Source organism: Ovis aries, chromosome 3, assembly GCF_016772045.2.
Source record: "Ovis aries strain OAR_USU_Benz2616 breed Rambouillet chromosome 3, ARS-UI_Ramb_v3.0, whole genome shotgun sequence".
Lineage (NCBI taxonomy): Eukaryota > Metazoa > Chordata > Mammalia > Artiodactyla > Bovidae > Ovis > Ovis aries.
Window position 1 is genome coordinate 204,696,097 of NC_056056.1, and position 21,243 is coordinate 204,717,339.

Consider the following 21,243-nt stretch of genomic DNA (forward strand, 5'->3'; position numbering starts at 1 on the left):
GGTACAGTACTATGAGGGAAGTCTGGTGTGCTGCAGTCCATGGGGCAGCAAAGAGTTAGACATGACTGAGCGATTGAACAACCAATAGCAGGCTTCCAGTTGATACACTGTCTTCTTCATCAGCTCTAGACGTGGCCATTCATAATTCAAAACACAGTGTTACAATGATGAATTCCACCATCACTTTTTATACAAAATGATAGCGGAAAAGGAAGAAGAAAAAAGACATATTTTGTTATCATATAACTATAAAAATATAGCTATAAAGAGAGCTGTAAAAAATAGCTACCAATACCCTTGTCTCTGTAATAGGTTGTGAAGCCATAGTTGAATTTATCACTTTCTATTCCTCCCACTCATTTTTCTCGTGAAGCTAATGCCTCAACTAGTTGTGCAGCTGATTGGTGTTGTGATGGTGGCTAGAAGAGCTCTGGTACTGAAAGGTTGTTGCTGGACCATGAAAGACGCTGGGATTCTTGGCCTCTGGAGGAGAATTCAATTCGTGGCCAGAGACGAGGCTTGATCACTCAAAGCTTTTGTGTAATAAAGTTTTACTAAAGTATAAAAGAGATAGATAGAGAAAGCTTCTGACATTGACATCAGAAGGGGGCAGAAAGAGTGCCCCCCTGCTAGTCTTTAGCTGGGAGTTATATAGCTACTAGCAGTCTGCTAATTAAAGAAAGGAAATGTCTCAAAACTTAGAGAATGGCACCAGGCCCCTCACCCACAACATGCATTTTTGAGATAACATTGACACCAGGGGAGTCATCCGGGGCCATAAAACAATTGACATGAATCTTGAAGAAAGGCAGATTTCAATACAAATATATAGTTTCATTAACATAGATTAGGAGAACAATGTATTGAAGGAGGAAACAAAACAGGCTCTATCTTGAAATCAGGACTCCATCTTGGGCTGACTGTGGACTTTGAGCTATATGCCCAGTATTTATGGAAACGATATACCAACAGGAAAACCAGGCCCCCGGAAGGAAGAGCCCCAGCACTCTCAGTCGCCTAAAAGAATACCCTAATTATCTGTGTAACTGAATAGAATCATATATTCTATTATGCTTATTACGGTATGACCATGGGGCTATTGATAATTATCCACTGTTAACTACCTAGGCTTAAGGCATATGAATCATGGATTAATTTTGATTGTGCCTTTCTTCTTTTTCTTTGTTCAGACTAGTTTCAGGGAATTTGGGGAAGTGGGTTTGGGCATGTACACTTAGGGTATATAAGGTTTTCACAAAAACTGGTCGGGGTCCTTGGTTGAGAGGAGACTCTGCCTTGGGCCAGTCGGTGTCATAAACTGCATGCCACTTAGTTTGTTACCCTGAACACGTGGCTACAACAGTATAACATACTGGTTTGTCAAGTAGATTCTGAGAGTTCTGAGCCTTTAGGTGGAACTGACTTGAAGACAGAGTCTAGGGTAAATACACAGCATATTAACATAGCTTGAGACAAACATTTCCATAAGAAAAATGCATTGGTTAGCTCAAGGTTTGAGAAAAATTAAGTTCAAGTGGAGCCAGGTGTCATTATGGCAACACAGCATTCTTTTTAAATTTCTATAGAGAAGAGGAAGGAGAAGGCAATGGCAACCCACTCCAGTACTCTTGCCTGGGAAATCCCATGGACGGAGGAGCCTTGTAGGCTACTGTCCATGGGGTCGTGAAGAGTCGGACATGACTGAGCGACTTCACTTTCACTTTTCACTTTCAGGCACTGGAGAAGGAAATGGCAGCCCACTCCAGTGTTCTTGCCTGGAGAATCCCAGGGACGGGAGCCTGGTGGGCTGCTGTCTATGGGATCGCACAGATTCGGACACGACTAAAGCGACTTAGCAGCAGCAGCAGCAGCAGAGAAGGGCGAAAAATGCAACACTAGTTTGTTTCTTCCTGCCAGTTAAGGGAGAGATAAAAAATGTCTGACACTTGCAGCCTATTTTCACCGTTTGGTGACCCCTGGCCTTCCTGCCTATTACCCTCTCCGTAACACAGTCCTTTATGTCTCAGCACAGAGAGGAATTCAGCGAGAGGAAACGCGGTAGATAAGAATTGATTTATTAGAATAGGACTCTTGTCAGGTTTACAAGTGGGTGGGTGAGAAATGCCATCCCCGGAGAACTTAGTGGGGTATGGTTTAATAATAAAAGGAAAAGTGGGCATGGGGAGATAAACTTTCTTGTCTTTCTTGAGCAGTCGTTATGCTTCCATCATTGGCTCCTCCTGCAGGTTGGGCAAGGGAGTTTTCTTGTCCTTACATTGTCAAGCTAGGTTCATAAATTATTGTTGTTCATGTGTGCACAGAGCATGTCCTAGGGATCATTAACTTTCTGAGCTCACAGGGCAGGATGTGGGTCTCATACCACCATTGTTTTATTGTTTGGGGGCATGCCGTGTGCTTTTGTTGCATGGCTTTGTTGCTAAGCAAACTTGCTTGGTTTAGTGGTTAAGCAAACACGATTTCGCTTACAAAAAAGATCTTCATGATCCAGATAACCACGATGATGTGTTCACTCACCTAGAGCCAGACTTCCTGGAATATGAAGTCAAGTGGGCCTTAGGAAGCATCACTACGAACAAAGCTGGTGGAGGTGATGGAATTCCAGTTGAGCTCTTTCAAATCCTGAAAGATGATGCTGTGAAAGTATTGCACTCAATATGCCAGCAAATCTGGAAAACTCAGCAGTGGCCATAGGGCAGGAAAAGGTCAGTTTTCATTCCAATCCCAGAGAAAGGCAATGCCAAAGAATGCTCAGACTACCACACAATTGCACTAATCTCACTTGCTAGCAAAGTAATGCTTAAAATTCTCCAAGCCAGGCTTCAACAGTATGTGAACCAAGAACTTGCTGATGTTCAAGCTGGATTTAGAAAAGGCAGAGGAACCAGAGATCAAATTGCCAATATCCGTCAGATCGTTGAAAAAGCAAAAGAGTTCCAGAAAAACATCTACTTCTGCTTTATTGGCTATGCCAAAGCCTTTGACTGTGTGGATCACAACAAACTGGAAAATTCTTCAAGAGATGGGGATACCAGACCACCTGCCCTTCCTCCTGAGCAATCTGTATGTAGGTCAAGAAGCAACAGTTGGAACTGGGCATGAAACAACAAACTGGTTCCAAATCAGGAAAGGAGTACATCAAGGCTGTATATTATGACCCTGCTTCTTTAACTTAAATGCAGAGGACATCATGCTGGGAAAGAGTGAAGGCGGGAGGAAAAGGGGACGACAGAGGATGAGATGATTAGATAGCATCACTGACTCAATGGACATGAGTCTGAGTAAATTCCGGGAGTTGGTGATGGACAGGGAGGCCTGATGTGCTGCAGTCCATGGTGTCACAAGGACTCGGACATGACTGAGTGACTGAATTTAACTGAACTGAAATGCAATTTGCCCAGTCTGGTGACTCAGCAGTAAAGAATTTACCTTCCAATGCAGGAGACAGAGTTCAGTCCCTGGGTCAGGAAGATGACCTGGAAAATAAAATGCAACCCATTCCAGTATTACTGCCTAGGAAATCTCATGGACAGAGGAGCCTCAAGGGCTAACAGTTCATGGGGTCGCAAAAGAATTGGACACAACGTAGTGACTAAACAATAACAAAAGCCTGCTTTCTTGAGTAATCATTAACTTACAGAGGTCTCACCTATTTTTTCTACTTATAGTCCCCGAGTGGCATTAACAATTTGATCACTTACTTTGTCCCTTTATTCTGTCCCTATCAGTTGGGATCCCTTATCTAGTGTCATGACCCCTCCCAACTGTTCCTGTCCTACTGTACAGCCAGGCTTTATTTAATTAGACTATCTTTGTTACGTCTTCCGTTACCTCAGGATCTCTGGGCAGTAGTATTTATATAACTACTCATGACTGCAAGAAGATCAAACAAGTCAATCTTAAGGGAGATCAACCCTGAATATTCACTGGAAGGACTGATGCTGAAGCTGAAGCTCCAATATTTTGGTCAACTGATGCGAAGAGCCAACTCATTTGAAAAGCCCCTGATGCTGGGAATGATTGAGGGCAGAAGGAGAAGAGGGCATCAGAGGATTAGATGGATGGACAGCTTCACCAATGCAATGAACACGAACTTGAGCATACTCCAGGAGATGGTGAGGGCCTGGGAGGCCTGACGTGCTGCAGTCCATGGGGTCACAAAGAATCGGACATGACTGGGCGACTGAACAACAGCAGCAACTACCCAGGAAGGAATCCTGCCAAACTAGGCATAGAAGGGAGCTAGGACTCGAATGCCCTGAAGGACATCCCCTTATTACAAGCGTTCAGGCTCTGCATAATTTCTCCATCTTGTGCTTCCTGACCTATTACAGAAATGAGGAACCTCTTATTAGATGGAATCATGACATTGTTACATAAAATTTAAATTTGAATGTAAGGATGGCAATGAACAGCAAGGTTAGAACACACACCTTTGGGCCTATTTGTGTTCAGACCTATCCTTTGCTCTTCCCTCCTCAGCTTCTTATTGTGGGGAAATGAACACCTCCAAGCAGCATTTCCCAGTATCTTTAACCAGACAAACCCTGAGACAAACTTAAGTGCTATCAGTGCTGATGCCGAAGGTCCAATACTTTGGCTACCTAATGCAAAGAGCTGACTCATTGGAAAAGATCCCCCAATGCTGGGAAAGATGGAGGGCAGGAGGAGAAGGGAGTGATCAGATGGGATGGTTGGATGGCATCACTGACTCATTGGACATGAGTTTGAGTCTCTGGGAGATAGTGAAGGACAGGAAAGTCTGGTGTACTGTAGTCTATGGGGTCACAAAGAGTCTGACAGGAGTTAGCCACGGAAAAACAACAACAGTCAATGCTGCTGTACAGCATAGGGCTCAGCTTGGTGCTCTGTGATGACCTAGATGGGTGGGGTGCGGCCGTGGGAGGGAAGCCCAGGAGGGAGGGGACATGTGTATACACATAGCTAATTCACTTTGTTGTACAGCAGAAACGAACACAACATTATAAAGCAAGTATATCACACCCCCCCCCCCCACCGAAAATGTTTTATAAGGCAATGAAACTGAGGGAAAGAGGAAGTGAGGTGAAGGAGGATGGGAAATAAATACCAAGTGATACATAACTGAGCTGGCCACTGCTTCTCAAATGGAGAAAACAAGGTCATGTGACCTTGGGGAACTCGGCCCTAAAGAAATACTGGAAGTGTAACCCTTATTTAGTGGGGAGTAGAAGCTTCTGGATATGGCTAAACTCTGAGTGTCCTTATTGAGTTCTAAGTAGTTTCTTAGCATCTTTGTCACCTTCTTGATCAGCAAGTAAGTCAGTAAGTGAAAGTTGCTCAGTCTTGTCTGACTCTTTGCAATCCCATGGACTATGGACTACACAGTCCATGGAATTCTCCAGGCCAGAAAATTGAAGTGGGTAGAGTTTCCCTCCTCTGGGGATCTTCCCAACCCAGCGATTGAACCCAGGTCTCCCACATTGCAGGTGGATTCTTTACCAGCTGAGCTACAAGGGAAGCCCAGTACCTTGAATAAAATTTCCTCTGTTTTAAAACAGAGAGATTTGTTTTCCTTGCTGGGCTTTGATTGGTAAAATATATTTTTTTTACTTTCTTATTATAACCATCCTGTGAGATAATAACACCTTGGAGGTGTTGCAGGCTTGCTCCAACAACTGTAATCAAATCAGTATTGCAATAAAGTGAATGTTGCCATAAAGTAAGTCACACAATTTTTGTTTTTTTTGTTTGTTTCCCAGTGTATATAAAAGTTATATTTACATTATCCTGTAATCTATTAAGGGAGCAATAGTATTACGTCTTAAAACACACACACACACACACAATGTGCATAGCAGAAAAAATTAATTAAAAAAAGTTTAAAAACTAAAACCAATGTGCATATCTTATTTAGAAAATGCTCCATTGCTAAAATATTAGCCATCATATGAGCCTCCAATGAACTGTAATCTGTTTGCCGTTGGAGGGTCTTGCCTTGATATTTGATTATGGCTGATCAGGGTGGTGGTTGCTAAAGTTTGGGGGTGACTGTGACCATTTCTTAAACTAGACTTGTGTTACATATGTGTACTCAGTCATGTCCAACTCTTTGGGATGCCATGGACTGTAGCCTGCCAGGCTCCTCTGTCCATGGAATTTTCCAGGCAAGAATCCTGGAGTGGGTTGCCATTTCCTCCTCCAGGGGATCTTCTTAAATCAGGGATCAAATTCGCATCTCTTTCATGTCCTGCATTGCAGGCAGATGACCGCTGAGTCATCAGGGAAGCAGAAGTGAAGTTTGCCACATCAACTGACTCTTCCTTTCAGGAACAATTTCTCTGTAGCATGCCATATTTTCAGAAAGCATTTTACCCACAGTAGAAATTTTTTTCAAAATTGGAGTCAATCCTCTCAAATAGTGCTGCTGTTTTATCAACTAAGTTTACGTAATATTCTAAATCCTCTATTGTCATTTCAATCATTTTCACCGAATCTTCACCAGGATTAGATTCTATTTCAGGAAACCACTTTCTTTGCTCATCTTTAAGAAGCAACTCCTCATCCTTTAAAATTTTATCACGAGAGATTGCAACGATTCAACCATATTGTCAGGCTCCACTTCTCTTGCTATTTCCACCACATCTGCCATTACTTCCTCCACTAAAATCTTGGACCTCTCAAAGTCATCCATGAGGGCTGAGACCACTTCTTCCAAATACCCATTTATGTTGATACTTTGACCTCTTCTCATGAATCACAAATATTCTTAATGGCATTTAGGATGGTGAAGATTTTCCCCTCTCTCCTTTCTTCTCTTCCTTCTTTCCTTTCATTATCTACTCATATATGGTATGATTTTCCCCCCTCCACTTTTCAATCAAAATTCTTTACTTCACAGGTACTATTTTTTGGCTTGCTTGCTCTAGGCGATGAGAGAGGCCAGTTCAGTTCAACACAGTCACTCAGTCGTGTCCAACTCTTCGTGAACCCATGGATTGGAGGACACAAGGCTTCCCTGTCTATTACCAACTCCCAGAGATTACTCAAGATCATGTTCATTGAGTCGGTGATGCCATCCAACCCATCCCATCCTCTGTGGTCCCCTTCTCCTCCCGCCTTCAATCTTTCCCAGCATCAAGGTCTTTTCCAATGAGTCTGTTCTTCACATCAGGTGGTCAAAGTATTGGAGCTTCAGCTTCAGCATCATTCCTTTCAATGACTATTCAGGATTGATTTCCTTTAGGATGGACTTTTAGGATCTCCTTGCAGTCCAAGGGACTCTCAAGAGTCTTCTCCAACACCACTGTTCAAAAGCATCAATTCTTCAGTGCTCAGCTTTCTTCACAGCCCAACTCTCACATCCATACATGACTACTGGCAAAACCATAGCTTTGACTAGATGAACCTTTGTTGGCAAAGTAATGCTTCTGCTTTTTAATATGCTGTCTAGGTTAGTCATAGCTTTTCTTCCAAGGAACAAGTGTCTTTTAATTTCATGGCTGCAGTCACCATCTGCAGTGATTTTGGAGCCCCCCAAAATAAAGTCTCCCATTGTTTCCACTGATTCCCCATCTATTTCCTATGAAGTGATGGGACCAGATGCCATGATCTTAGTTTTCTGAATGTTGAGTTTTAAGCCAACTTTTTCACTCTCCTCTTTCACTTTTATTAAGGGGCTCTTTAGTTCTTCTTCACTTTCTGCCATGAGGATGGTGTCATCTGCGTATCTGAGGTTATTGATATTTCTCCCAGAAATCTTGATTCCAGCCTGTGCTTCATCCAGCCTGGCATTTAGCATGATGTCCTCTGCATTTATGTTAAATAAGCAGGGTGACAATATATAGCCTTGACGTACTCCTTTCCTAATTTGGAACCAGTCTGTTGTTCCACGTCCAGTTTCAACTGTTGCTTCTTGACCTACATACAGGTTGCTCAGGAGAAAGGTCACGTGGTCTGGTATTCCCATCTCTCTAAGAATTTTCCACAGTTTGTTGTGATCCACACAGTCAAAGGCTTTGGCATAGCCAATAAAGCAGAAGTAGATGTTTCTCTGGCACTCTCTTGCTTTTTCCATGATACAATGGATGTTGGCAATTTGATCTCTGGTTCCTCTGCCTTTTCTAAATCCAGCTGGAACACCTGCAAGTTCTTGGTTCACATACTGTTAAAGCCTGGCTTGGAGAATTTTGAGCATTACTTTGCTAGCATGTGAGATTAGTGCCATTGTGTGGTAGTCTGAGCATTCTTTGGCATTGCCTTTCTCTGGGATTGGAATGAAAACTGACCTTTTCCTGTCTTATGGCCACTGCTGAGTTTTCCAGATTTGCTGGCATATTGAGTGCAACACTTTCACAGCATCATCTTTAAGGATTTGAAAGAGCTCAACTGGAATTCCATCACCTCCACCAGCTTTGTTCATAATGATGCTTCCTAAGGCCTACTTGACACATTCCAGGAAGTCTGGTTGTAAGTAAGCGATAACATCATGGAGAGGTAAAGTGAAAGTGAAAGTGAAATTGCAGTCGTTCAGTCATGTCTGACTCTTTGCAACCCCATGGACTGTAGCCTACCAGGCTCCTCTATCCATGGGATTTTCCAGGCAATAGTACTGGAGTGGATTGCCATTTCCTTCTCCAGGGGATCTTCCCAACCCAGGGATTGAACCCGGGTTTCCCACACTGTAGACAGATGCTTTACCGTCTGAGCCACCATGGAGAGGCAAGGGTACTTTAAATAAAGTGGACATATGTAAGAGTTCTGACAAGAACAGAAACTTTCAGAATGTCTCAAATGTCAAGATTTCCTATTCTACTGCTGAGAATATTTTCAGTTGTTCTGGACATCAGATCTTTTCTTCCCATTCAGCCTTTAGAAGGGAAAGTGAACCCCTCCCAACTCTATTTCTGAACAAACTGTGAAACTTACAGGTAAGATCAAAGCTACTGTGTGTCATCAGCTACTGTTTCTGGAGAGATTTTTAACATCCTTAATCCTATCTGATGGGGCTTGGTATGTGAAAGTCTGAGATGGTAAAGAATCTGCCTGCAATGCAGGAGACATGTGTTTGATCCCTGAGTCAGGACGATCCCCTGGAGAAGGGAATGGCTACCCACTCCAGTATTTTGGCCTGGAGAATCCCATGGACAGAGGAGCCTGGTGAGCTGCAGTCCATGAGGTTGCAGAGTCGAACACGACTGAGCAACTTTCACAGAGCAAACTCAGAGTAATGAGACGTTAGGAAAGGAGAGCAAATCCCCTGAAGTATAGCATTTTCAAGTAGAACTATATTGAATTAAAAGGAGGACATTGAATGAAAGAATTTTTATTCTGGTAATGAAATAATGCTGAACCCTCCAAATTTCCTTGTTAAGAAATCGAATAAAGTGAATTGTAAAGACTAAGAAAAGGTATAGAAAAGGTATGTTTACCTTTCATTTCTTTTTAAGAATAATTTTTTTTGTGAATGTTTTCTATCATCATTTTAGTTAGCTTTTACTCTTAGTTATAAACTATAATAATCTAGATAGGCAATATTTTGTTTTCTAGTAGTATACAAATTAATGACTATGTGAAATCTTTTTTCCTTATAAGTTGAAAATTTTTGGAAGATAAACACTTTGTATTTAAGTTTAGAAACAAAGTCATTCAAGGAGATCAAATTATTGTGTCATAAACACCTTTACAAATAATTAATTGCTCTTTCTTTTCAGTTTTCTAAGTTTATAATTGCCTCCTGCCTTAGAGTATTCATTTGTTCCTTTATCCGTCTGTTCACCAATGCTTAGTTAACACTTTCTGTGTGCAAGGCACACATTATACTTGGTGCTGAAAATTTAAAGGTAATTAACTCACAGACCCTTTGCCTTGAAACTCAGAGTTCAGGGGACAGAAATAGCTATAAATAATTAAAATGTAATGTGAAAACAGAAGTAACTGGATCATAATTAAGGATATCTGAGAGTTCACAGGAAGGATGGAGTTAACTCTGTTCAGGCACAAGAAACTTTTCAAAGAAATGCATTCAGTCAAACTTGGAGGAAGACTATGTATTTTGCCAGGTGGAGGAGAGGAGCATGGCAATGCATTCAAAGTGATTATAGCCCAGATACATTATTTCCACAGACTCTTAGTGCTGCTGGAAGATAGGATATTGGGCATTGCTGGAGAAGCTGTGAATAGGGGCTATCAGCGTCAGATTTAGCCAGAGATGGCAAACTAAGAGCAGTCTGTTTTTTATTTTTTTAATTGTGCTGGGTCTTCACAGCTGTCAGCGGGCTTTTCTCTACTTGCCATGCACAGGCTTCTAAGTGCCCTGGCTTCTCTTGCTGCAGAGCACAGGCTCTAGAACACACAGGCTTCATAGCTAAGGCACGGGGCCTAGTTGTCCTGCAGCACATGTAATCCTTCCGGAACAGGGATGGAATCCTTCCAGAACTGTGTCTCCTGCACTGGCAGGCAAATTTATAACCACCAGACCACCAGGGAAGTCCCTAAGAGCAATTTTTAAAGAATCAATAAGAGAATCAATATTATACAGAGATTAAAAAATACCCTAAGATTTCCGTTCAGTCCGAAACTGTTTTTCTCTTCTTTTTTTGATTACCAGTCCTTTCCGGGACTCATCCCTCTTTTCTCTTCAATATAAAGTTGTCACAATCTAGGGAATCCCTTAGTATCATTAACCCAGACATATCCTTCAGGTGAAATCTTTCTAATTCAAACTTTTGTTTTTCCTAAAGGCAAAAATTATTCAGAGTTCTCTGCTTTTAAGTTTATATTTTAAAAAGGCTTTTATTGAATTTGTTACAATATTGTTTCTGTTTTTTTGTTTTGTTTTTTTTTTTTTTTTTTTGGCTGAAACGCACATGGGATCTTAGCTTCCTGACCAGGGGTCAAACTTGCACCCTCTGCTTTGGAAGGTAAAGTCTTAACCACTGGATTTCCAGGGAAGTCCCTTAAGCTATTTTTTTATACTGATAATTGCAGTAGGTAAACTAGCAGAGACAAGTAATATAGTAAAAGATCTTCTAAATTCATTCTATACTGTGATATGTATAGCTCTTAGCTCTTTTTCTGAAAATTAAAATGCCTTTTTGGATTCACTGTTGTTGTGTAGTCACTAAGTCATGTTTGACTCTTTTGCAACCCCATGGACTGTCACCCGCCAGGCTCCTCTGTCCATGGGTTTTCCCAGGCGAGAATACTGGAGTGGTTTACCATTTCCTTCTCCAGGAATCTTCTTGACCCAGTGATTGAACTTGTGTCTCTTGCATGCAGGTGGATTCTTTACCACTGAACCACCTTGACATTACCTTTACATTAATTTGAGGGTATAAATAGTTAGACCTCAAAAATGTGTTGATGTCCATTAAATCTTGTGTTAGCCCTAGCCTAGGGGGCCAAAGACTATTGACCAATCCATGAGCCCTTCTGAATCACTGTTTCTCTTTTTCTTCGCATGTTACTTTCTCAGCTCCCCTTGTAGCTAGAATGGCTATGTAGCCCACCTTTGGCTACTAAGACTTAAGACAAAGTCTAGCTTTCTGGAATGGCTTGCATTACCTCTACTCTTTTTTGCCTTGAATACTGAATAAGTTACCTGGAGCTGTGACAACTCTAATGTAGCCATGAGGTTGTCAACATGCCCAAGAGCAGCTTCAAAAGCTTTAGAGAGCCAGTGGCATTGATGATGCTGTTGACCTGTCTTGATCTCTGGATATTTTATCATATACATCCAGATACATGTCTAAGAGCCACCTACTTGTGGCTCTTATCGTCAGTTTCAATGGGTACCTCATTGCACAGAAGAAGGAACTCACATTGAATTAAAAATATAAGCAGGTTGTTTGACAAGTGAGAATGGACTTAGGAAAAACCAGATGGAGAAATCAGAATAGTTCTGGATTTATTATCACTATATCTATAAAACGTGTTCTTATAATCTAGCATTACAGTATACAGAGGATGTGCTTTGCTACAGAACTAGATAGCTTAACATGAAAACAAACCAAGACAAAACAAAACAGGTAACCCTTGTGATTTGTGGTTTAAAAATAAAAGGATCTCAGGCAGCCAAAGCTGCAACTTCTCAGCCTTTCTTCTGGCAGCTCTGCTTTTATGTTTTATGACCTATTGTTTTAATCTGTTTCTGAACACTGAAGGAAAGTCTCTTCAAAATATGTATATATACACTTTGGTCTGAACACTTTATACTTTTGCCCCGCCCCCCCTGCCCCACCCCAATTCTCCATTTATCATGGGAACAGCAGCCTCCCTCAAGCCTACAAAAGACCACCAATGGTGTGAAATTCCAATACACAATTTACTTATTTTAGGCATTCAAGGGAGTTCTCATGAAAGAGGAAGAAGATCCCCTCAAATATAATTTTTATAAAGAACAATTTTTCATATGGTGTATGAGAAGTGTGAATTGCAATAATTTTTTTCTTAAATGTATGAGAAAGCTCTCTTTCAACCACATCTCATCTCCACGTTTCTCTACCCTTCAGACATGATGGAGAAGCGTGTTTATACTGAGGTGAAATCTCTTGGCAAAAGGAAGAGAATGCAATCCAGAACTGCTGACACAAAATATGAGGGTGGTAAGCATCTATATTTACAGAATCATACATCACAGTTTTGAACATGATCTTATACATTTAAAAATCCACTAAATTTGTAAATGTCTCTCTATAACTTACCTGCCAAGTGTTTAAACTGTGTTTGAACACCTGCTTGGAAATGAAACTCATTTTTTTCTCCCAGGGTAGTAGTCAATCACAAATTGTAACTGCTCCTAGAATATTTTTGCTTTACTCTGAATAAGAATATTTCTTCTTGACTCTGGCATGCACAAACACTACTTAGAAGCATTTTCATGGAAAAAAAAAGTGATTATCATAAAAGCTTGATGACTTCTTATGTTGAGTCCAGGATTTCAATGCAACAAGGGCATTATTTCTTCCTGTGGGTCCATGAATTAATTACAGTGCAGAAAGCATGGCAAGATCATCTTGTTTTATTAGTAATAGATATAGAGTCAAGGTATATTTGCTGTTTAAGAGTTTTTTGTCTTTAAAGATGATAAATGCTAATGCTAGGGAATTAGCAATGTATATAGGCATTATACTGTAACGATTGGGTCTTTATCACCATTTTTTAATTTTATTTTTAAAAAATCAACTAATTTTTGGCCGCACTGGGTCTTTGTTGCTGCACAAAGGCTTTCTCTAGTTGCAGCAAGTGGAGGCTACTTGCTAGTTGCCTTGTGAGGACTTCTCATTGTGGTGGCTTCTGATGTTGCAGGGTGTAGCTCTAGGTTTGCAGGCTTCATTTGCTGCTGTACACAGACTTCATTCAGCAGTTGGGGCTCTCCATGGGCTTAGTTGCTCCACGGCATGTGGGATCTTAGTTCCTGGACCAGTAATGTCCACTGCACTTGTAGGCCGATTCTGGACTCCCAGGGAAGTCTCCTTATCATCATTTTTCAATGGTTCTCTTCTGACTGTCCTTCTCAATAATCCAAGTGACTACTCTGTGCTGGGCTGTTTTCCGCAGGTGGCCATACCAGTGGAAGGACTGAAAGAAAATGTCTTGGTCCTTAGGACTGCAAATAGCTTCTTCAAACTCCTTATTTAAAAATATGTAATTTTAAATTATTTTGTTCTTGCAGTTATAGCAGTTGCAAAAACATAAAAAAAAAGAAAAACATATCCTGTAATTTGTCGTGAGTAACATTAGGAAAGGGGGCTTAAGACTTAGGACAAATGTGAATTCTATCACTCTACTGTAATGCTTTGCTAAGTCGCTTCAGTCGTGTCTAACTCTGCACAGCTCCATAGACGGCAGCCCACTAGGCTCCTCTGTCCCTGGGATTCTCCAGGCAAGAATACTGGAGTGGGTTGCCATTTCCTTCTCCAATGCATGAAAGTGAAAGTGAAAAGCGAAAGTGAAGTCACTCAGTTGTGCCTGACTCTTAGTGACCCCATGGACTGCAGCCTACCAGGCTCCTCTGTCCATGGGATTTTCCAGGCAAGAGTACTGGAGTGGGTTGCCATTGCCTTCTCCACTGTAATGCTTTATTAAATGTTAAATTTCTACACTTTAGCCATTTATTCATAGATGTTGTAGGAAGTCATTATGGGTTGACATATATTTACATATATAAAAATTAAGGGAGATTTCCCTGGCAGTCCAGTGGTTAAGACTGCACACTGCCAATACAGGGGACATAAGTTTGATCCCTGCTGGGGGAACTAAGATCTTACATGGTCAAAAAATTTTCTTTTGAAAAAGTGAAAAGACAACCTACAGAATGGGAGGAAATGTTTGCAAGTCATATATCTGAAGTGGCGTGGATTCATAATACATAATGAACTCTTACACTTTAACAATAAAAAGATCATTTACCCAATTAAAAAAAAAATTAAGGGCAGACATGCCCATTGGGCAACTTGAGGCAGAGACAGAAGCACATGCAGGCAAATATGCATGCAAACCTTCCACGAAGGTCTTTTTCTTTTCCTTTTTTAAAAGAATGGATATTTATTTATTTATTGGCAGCATTGCAGCCTGTGGAATCTTAGTTCCCCAAACAGGGACTGAACCTGTGCCCCCTGTAGTGGAAGTCCAGAGTCCCAGCCACTGGACTGCCAGAACCGTCCCATCTGGGAAGATTTTCTTAAACTTATCTTTTTTTAAAATGTCTTTATTGGGCAGCATGCCCCATTATGCTGCAGTTTTCTCTAATAATTTTATGCTTCTGTAGTCTTGCTTTGACCTAGATACATAATATTAGTTTTGTTTGAACACTGTTGCAATAAGACCTTTAACTTATACGTTGATTGCTTTCATCAGGTTTATCGTTCCAGTCCCCTTACTTTCCTGTAATCATAGCTGCTTACTGCAAGTCAGCCACATTCTGGGTGCTGTGCTGTGGGCCAGTGATACCAAGGAGATACTGTGTTTTTGTTGCTGTTTATCACAAAGCCTTCTCCCTCTAGACTAAAATACATCCTCAGGAATGGAAATTATGATCAAATACCTATTGCAGAGCATGTGAAACCTCAGAGGAGGTCAGTGTGGAAGGAGACTACAAGTAGTGGGGAAAATGACAGAAAATGAAAATGAGGAAGTGATCAGATAATGAGGTAAGTTTGAATGTTCATCCTCAGTTCAAAAGGAAGTATTAGAAACTTTAATGGAGAAGAGAAAGAACCTGAGCTCTTTGAGATTTAGCTGATTTCATGGCTTGAAGAGGGAAAAATTAAGTTTGGAGAAGGGCTATATCTAATTGTTATCTGTGAATAAGGAAGCATTTAAGACAAAGTTTGTCAATATTCTGGAAAAGGCAAAAGTACAATGATGGCAAAGAGATTAGGGATGTGGAGTGGGGAGATGAATAAACAGAACACAGGAGATTTTTAGGGCACTGAAAACACGCTCTATGATATTATGATGGATATATGTTATTTTACATTTGTCCAAACCCATAGAATGTATTAATATAACACCAAAAGTGAACTCTTAGGTAAACTATGGACTGAGTCAAGGCAGGTTAATTGATTATAACAAGTGACAGCAAGTGTACCACTCTGGTAGGAGATGTTGATAATAGGGGAGGCTATCTATGCGTGTGTCAGGGTAGGGATTCCTTGAGAAATCTCTGTAACTCCACCTTCAAGATTGCTGTGATCCACAGCCAGGCAACAAGAAGGTGGGACGAACTGAGAGAGGAGGACTGGCATACCTACACTATCATGTGTAAAACCGATGACTAGTGGGAACCTGCTGTATAACGCAGGGAGCTCAGCTTGGTGCTGTGACGACCTAGAGGTGGGGGGAGCAGGAGGGAGGGTTAAGAGGGAGGGGATATATGTATACTGACGGCTGATTCACCTTGTATAGCACAAACCAATACAACATTGTAAAGCAATTATCCTCCAATTAAAAATAAATTTTAAATTAAAAAAAGTTTTAGCATAAGAAGATTGCTGTGATCCAAGAAGTCTAAAAGAATAAAGTCTTTAAAAAATTCTTTTAAAGATAATGTAAAAAAAATAAATAAAGATAACGTACATAGAGGTCAGCTTGAAGGAACTATTAGGGGCAGTTTGTGCAAACTATTTGGGGTACTTTGAGCATTAATGATAGTAATATTATAATAGACAAATATATAAATCAATAAAATTATTTTACAAGGTCATATGTTCATAATGATAATTAAAAGAAAAGTTTGTCAGCATAGATAGTTGTAATCTGAAATAAGAACTCTAACCGATTATATTTCAGAAATGTATTTCAAAAAGTTAATAATTTCATTAAATGTGTTAATATAGCTAAACGATTTTGAATATGTTTATATTTATATATGTTTGTGAAGTATAGAGAGGTATTTGTTTTAACTGTGTAAGTAAAGATGGGAAAATATTGGAAATTTTGTCAGCCCAGAAAAAGCAGAATCCAAACGAGGATGATCATACACAATAAGAAAGCAGAAAGAGGAAAAGAGAGTTTAATTTTGTGCTTTAAAATGATGATTTAACCACACGTTTTAAAAAGGGACTAACTTCAAGAGTTTGATTCCTCTTTTCCCAGGGCTTAGACTTTCTAAATGGCCCCAAATTTAAATGTTACAAGAAGGCATACACAATTTTTAATAGTGCTAACAGATAATAGCAATATTTAAAAAGGATAGCATAATGCATAATTAAATGTTAGCTAAAATGAGGCCTAAAACGTACCCTTCGTAATGGAAATATTAGGTTAAGAAATACAAAATCTATATGAAAGGTGAGAATTCCAAATGTTCCATTTTTGTAATAAATTAAGTTTAAAACAAGAGCCAACTTAATGGCCTGCAGCTTGAATTCAGTCATGATGCTAAAGCAAACAATCTAAAAATCAGTTGTTTGACAAAGTATTTTGCTGTTTTGGTCCATGGAGATTACTGAAAACTAGAAAAGTATTCAAGGATCTAATAATGTAACTATTGAACAGTTTAAGTACAGTTATAACCTTAGAGAAGTATAAAAATTATAGGAATAACACACAAAATGAAGTTTAAAAGCTACCGCTTTATTTTAAAGTAGATTTAAATACAAGAATAGCAATAGGTTTTGTAATAATTTTACTTATATTTGTTTCTTGAGGTGTTCAAAAGAGTTAGACACTTTAACTGAAATTTAAAAATTTTATAGGACTTAATTTGAATACTTAAGTAGAAATTAATGTTGAAATGTTTCAGTAGGTTTCAAATTGTCTTTATTAGTGAATAAATAAGCTGGGTGAGTCACAGATAAGTTGGGTGACTGACTCAGTTTCTTAGGAAGCTGCCTTCTAGGTGCGGGTCAGGGGTGGGGTCTCAGGTCAAGGCTTGTCTAGGGAGCTCCCACCTCCAAGCTCACTCCCATGGGTGTTGGCTGGTCTCAGGTTGGCTGTTGACTGGAGACCCAAATTCTTTGCCGCGTCGGTCTTTTCATAGGGCTATTTGCATCACTGGGGCTTCCCTCATAGCTTAGTTGGTAAAGAGTCTGCCTGCAATGCAGGAGACCTGGGTTTGACTCTTGGTTCAAAAAGATCCCTTGGAGAAGGAAATGGCAACCCACTCCATTCTTGCCTGGAGAATTCCATGGACAGAGGAGCCTGGCAGGCTACAGTCCATGGGATTGCAAGAGTCTGACACCACTGAGCGACTAAACCACCACCACCATTCACATCACAGCAGTTTGCTTCCTATGGGGGTGGGGGAGAGACTGGAGAAAGAAAGAGAGAGAGATGGAAATGCATTGGCTCTCTTGGGAAGAGGATTCCAAAATGGTATGGATATCAAGGGGTGGGGAATTGTGATTGGGGACCACTGTAGAGGTTGCCTGTGCTATGAGATATGCATTTGTGCATTTTATAAAATCAGGATGATTCAAATCACAAATATTAGTAAATTTTATTTTCCATTTGCAAAAGCCTTTGGCCACATTTGCAGGGATCAGTTTGCTTTTGTGAATCCCTGTTAAACTATGACCTTGAGGCCATGCCTTGTGACTCATATCTGTCTTCAGCAGGCGATAGACTAGTCACCGTGTGAAGTTCTCCAGAAATTCAGGTCGAACAAGATGCATTAATAAGTATCATTTGAAAGACTGTAAGCTTTATTTTATATGGTTGCTGAGGATAATTAGAAATCCAAATAGCAAGAGCACTTTTTGAAAACCTGTAAGACCGTTAATAGTCACCATAATTTTGCTGTTTCCAAAGGGGCTCCTCCACTTCTGCTTTTGTAATTTTGTATTATGGCCACCAGATGGCATCGTCGTACAAATCAAGTTCCGAAATTAAGCTGCTTCAATTTGAAAATGTCTTACTCATAAGAATAAAGAAATACATTCTCATAAGCTGCTACTTGGAATGTTAGTAGACTAGCATTGCAAATATATTTGGCAAAATATATCTGTAGTATTAAAAATGCTAACACTTTTTGAACTAATGATTCCACTTTAGAGATCTGTCTTCAAAAAATAATACATATGAACAAGATACTACACAGTTTGATTTTTTTAAATCTCAGTATTATTTGACTTGCCAAATACTAGGAAAATCTAGTATCCAACAATAGGAGAAAGGTTAAATATATATATTACCCTACAATTGAAAAATACAAAAATTTAAAAATTATATTTATGAATATTCAAAATGTAAGAAATGCTCCTGATATAATGTTAGTTGAAAAATCATAAAATAATGTGTAACTCCTCCTATGCACAAAATATACACATAAAATATGGAAAGGAAACATATTAGCATAATTTTATAACGAGATTTTAACTTTTTTTCTTCATATTTTCCTTGTTGTTCCAATTTTCAGTAATGAGTAGCTGGAAATAGCATCATATTTTTTAATAAGCAGAAATCAAGTGTAAGAACAAAGAAGGGAATAAAAATTTTTGTGCTAATCATAATTAAAAATTCTGTCCTCTACTATGTTAAACCATAAAAATATTCATTTATCTAATGATTATCTAGTGTTTTTTATATGTCAGACATCACACTGGGTGATGATTATACAAAAGAAAATAAGACACAGTTTTTACGGTCAACTTGGAGAGAGAGACATATAAACAGATACTATATAAAGTACTGTGACAGGTGCAATGAATAAGACTTTTAATGGTCTGGTACATTTTCTTTCTTTCATTCATTAATCTCAACTCTCCCAGGTTTTTTTCCCCTACATTTCACGGGGCTTGCAGGATCCTAGTTCCCAGACCAGAGATGGATTGAACCTGGACCCTCTCAGTGAAAGTGCAGAGTCCTAAACCCTGGACCAGGACATTCCCTCCGTTCTCCATTTTGGTCTCCAACATTTGATTTGTGACAGTGATTTACTGAACTATACACATATTTTTCATTAAGAATTTCCAAGAACAGCCATGACACACAAGGAAATAATATTTACATTATCTATCCAGTGGTTATGAGTACCATTCTGTTGGCAAAGATATTATCTACCTGTGAGAAATGGATTGTTGCTGCTGTGATTAAGGTGGAGGATGATATAGAACAGCTGCTATGAAAAACTTGCTTGTCTGAGGTTACCAGCATTTCGATTGTGAGGCTGAGATGAGTTTTAGTAACAAATTTTCAAAAGGTTTTCCCTCTTCTCTGGTTCAGCACAACAGAGTGTATGTGTGAAGAAGGAAAACACGTGGGCAGCTCTTTTTGGAGAGGCATTACCCTTTTGAAAAAAGCCCTGTATTTTGGGTTGCTTTTCTTCTCTTTAGAGGGATGTGACTGCATGAGTATGGACTAGCACTGGGATGAGAAATTCTGAGCCCCGCAGGCCGCTAAAGTATGCTGGACTGTGGGCCTGAGGGTGTGTTAGGGAGATTGGGGTGGTGGGAGGGGGTGGGGGTGAGGGTGGGAGGGGGATCTTTTTCCCCAAGAATAACAGGAGGTCTGATCCATGGCCTTTCACTTACTAAACATTTAAGATGCAGTACTGATGAGAGAGATATTGGACAATTGTTTTGAAGGCAGAATAGTGAATGGAAATGCTCTCAACAAAGCACAACTTTCCTTATGTCCAATGGAAAAAAATGCACAACGTGTTGTGAGTTGAGTTTTATTTGGGCCAAATGAGCACTGCAGCCCAGGAGACAGCATGTCAGATAGTTTTGAGAAACTGCTCCAAAGAAGTGGGGAGTAAGATCAGCATATATACATACACATATTAGTAAAGGGGGGGTTTGTGTAGTTAAGCACACATTTTTTGGCAGAGGTTTGCTACTAGTCACAAGAAGGTTGCTGCTAGTCAAGAGGAGCAATCTCTCCTTTAATGATTTTAGTGCTTCCCTAGATATCAGAAGATGTAAAAAATTGGGCTCATAAACTCTTCTAAAAATATCTAACTATATGAAGGCCTGTTCCGCCAGTTTTTCTTAGAGCACAGGGGGCTCATTCCTGATCTCCACCTTGGACTCCTTTCAGAGTCTGTTCAAGGTCAGGACCGCAGGGGCCAGTGACTTCATCCTTGTGAGAACCGGATGGTGAACTACAATTTTTAGCTGGCACTAATTTAGGCTGCAAACGGTGCTGGAGCTTGGTGGTTCTCTCCTCACCCCACATCGTTCTCTAGAAACGCCCCGCCTGCCTACTTTTAGACCCCTGAGCTAGCCACTTCCTCTCTCTTCACTCATTTCCCGATAGTGTGAGCTCATACTGGTCATCTGGAGGCAAAAATCTAGTCTGCCCAGTTTGTTCCTGTCTCTCATAATTAAATTTTGTGCATGATAGCTCTTGAATGCAAAAAGCAAAATGATTTTGTGGAAAGTCCAGTATTTTTGTTTTGGTTTTTGGAATTTCATGAAACATTTTCTGTTATTAACAGAAAAGTAGGATGAGAATGTGCACATAATAATTCTCATTAAGTTAATGTACACTTTATTCTTTATCTGTAAAGGTGAAAGTGAAGTGAAAGTGTAGGTCACTTAGTCATGACTGATTCTTTGTGACCCCATGGACTGTAGCCCACCAGGTTCCTCTGTCCATGGGATTTCTCAGACAGGAATACTGAAGTGGTTTGCCATTTTCTTCTCTAGGTGATCTTCCCAACTCAGGGATGGAACCTGGGTCCTCTGCATTGCAGGCAGATTCTTTTATCATCTGAGCCACAAGGGAGCTCTTTAAAAGTAAATATAAATATTCTACATAAAGTCACATATATGGATTTGTGTGTGCTTTTGTGAGTCA

General features: G+C 40.0%; 1 protein-coding gene across 4 annotated transcripts in view; it reads left to right on the top strand.

Moving 5' to 3' along the window:
* The first annotated feature begins 8,816 nt into the window (after positions 1-8,816).
* The window catches only part of LOC101123029 (C-type lectin domain family 7 member A-like), a 58,868-nt gene continuing 46,441 nt past the window's right edge, over positions 8,817-21,243 (top strand). For 3 of the 4 annotated variants that reach the window (XM_042247526.1, XM_042247528.1, XM_060413419.1), the window contains exons 1-2: positions 8,817-8,927; positions 12,510-12,602. In XM_042247526.1, coding sequence (XP_042103460.1) covers positions 12,512-12,602 — 91 coding nt within the window. In that variant the 5' untranslated portion in view covers positions 8,817-8,927; positions 12,510-12,511. Of the gene's footprint in view, positions 8,928-12,509; positions 12,603-14,965; positions 15,150-21,243 lie in introns of those variants that run through there. The other variant, XM_012175361.5, reaches the window with a different exon arrangement.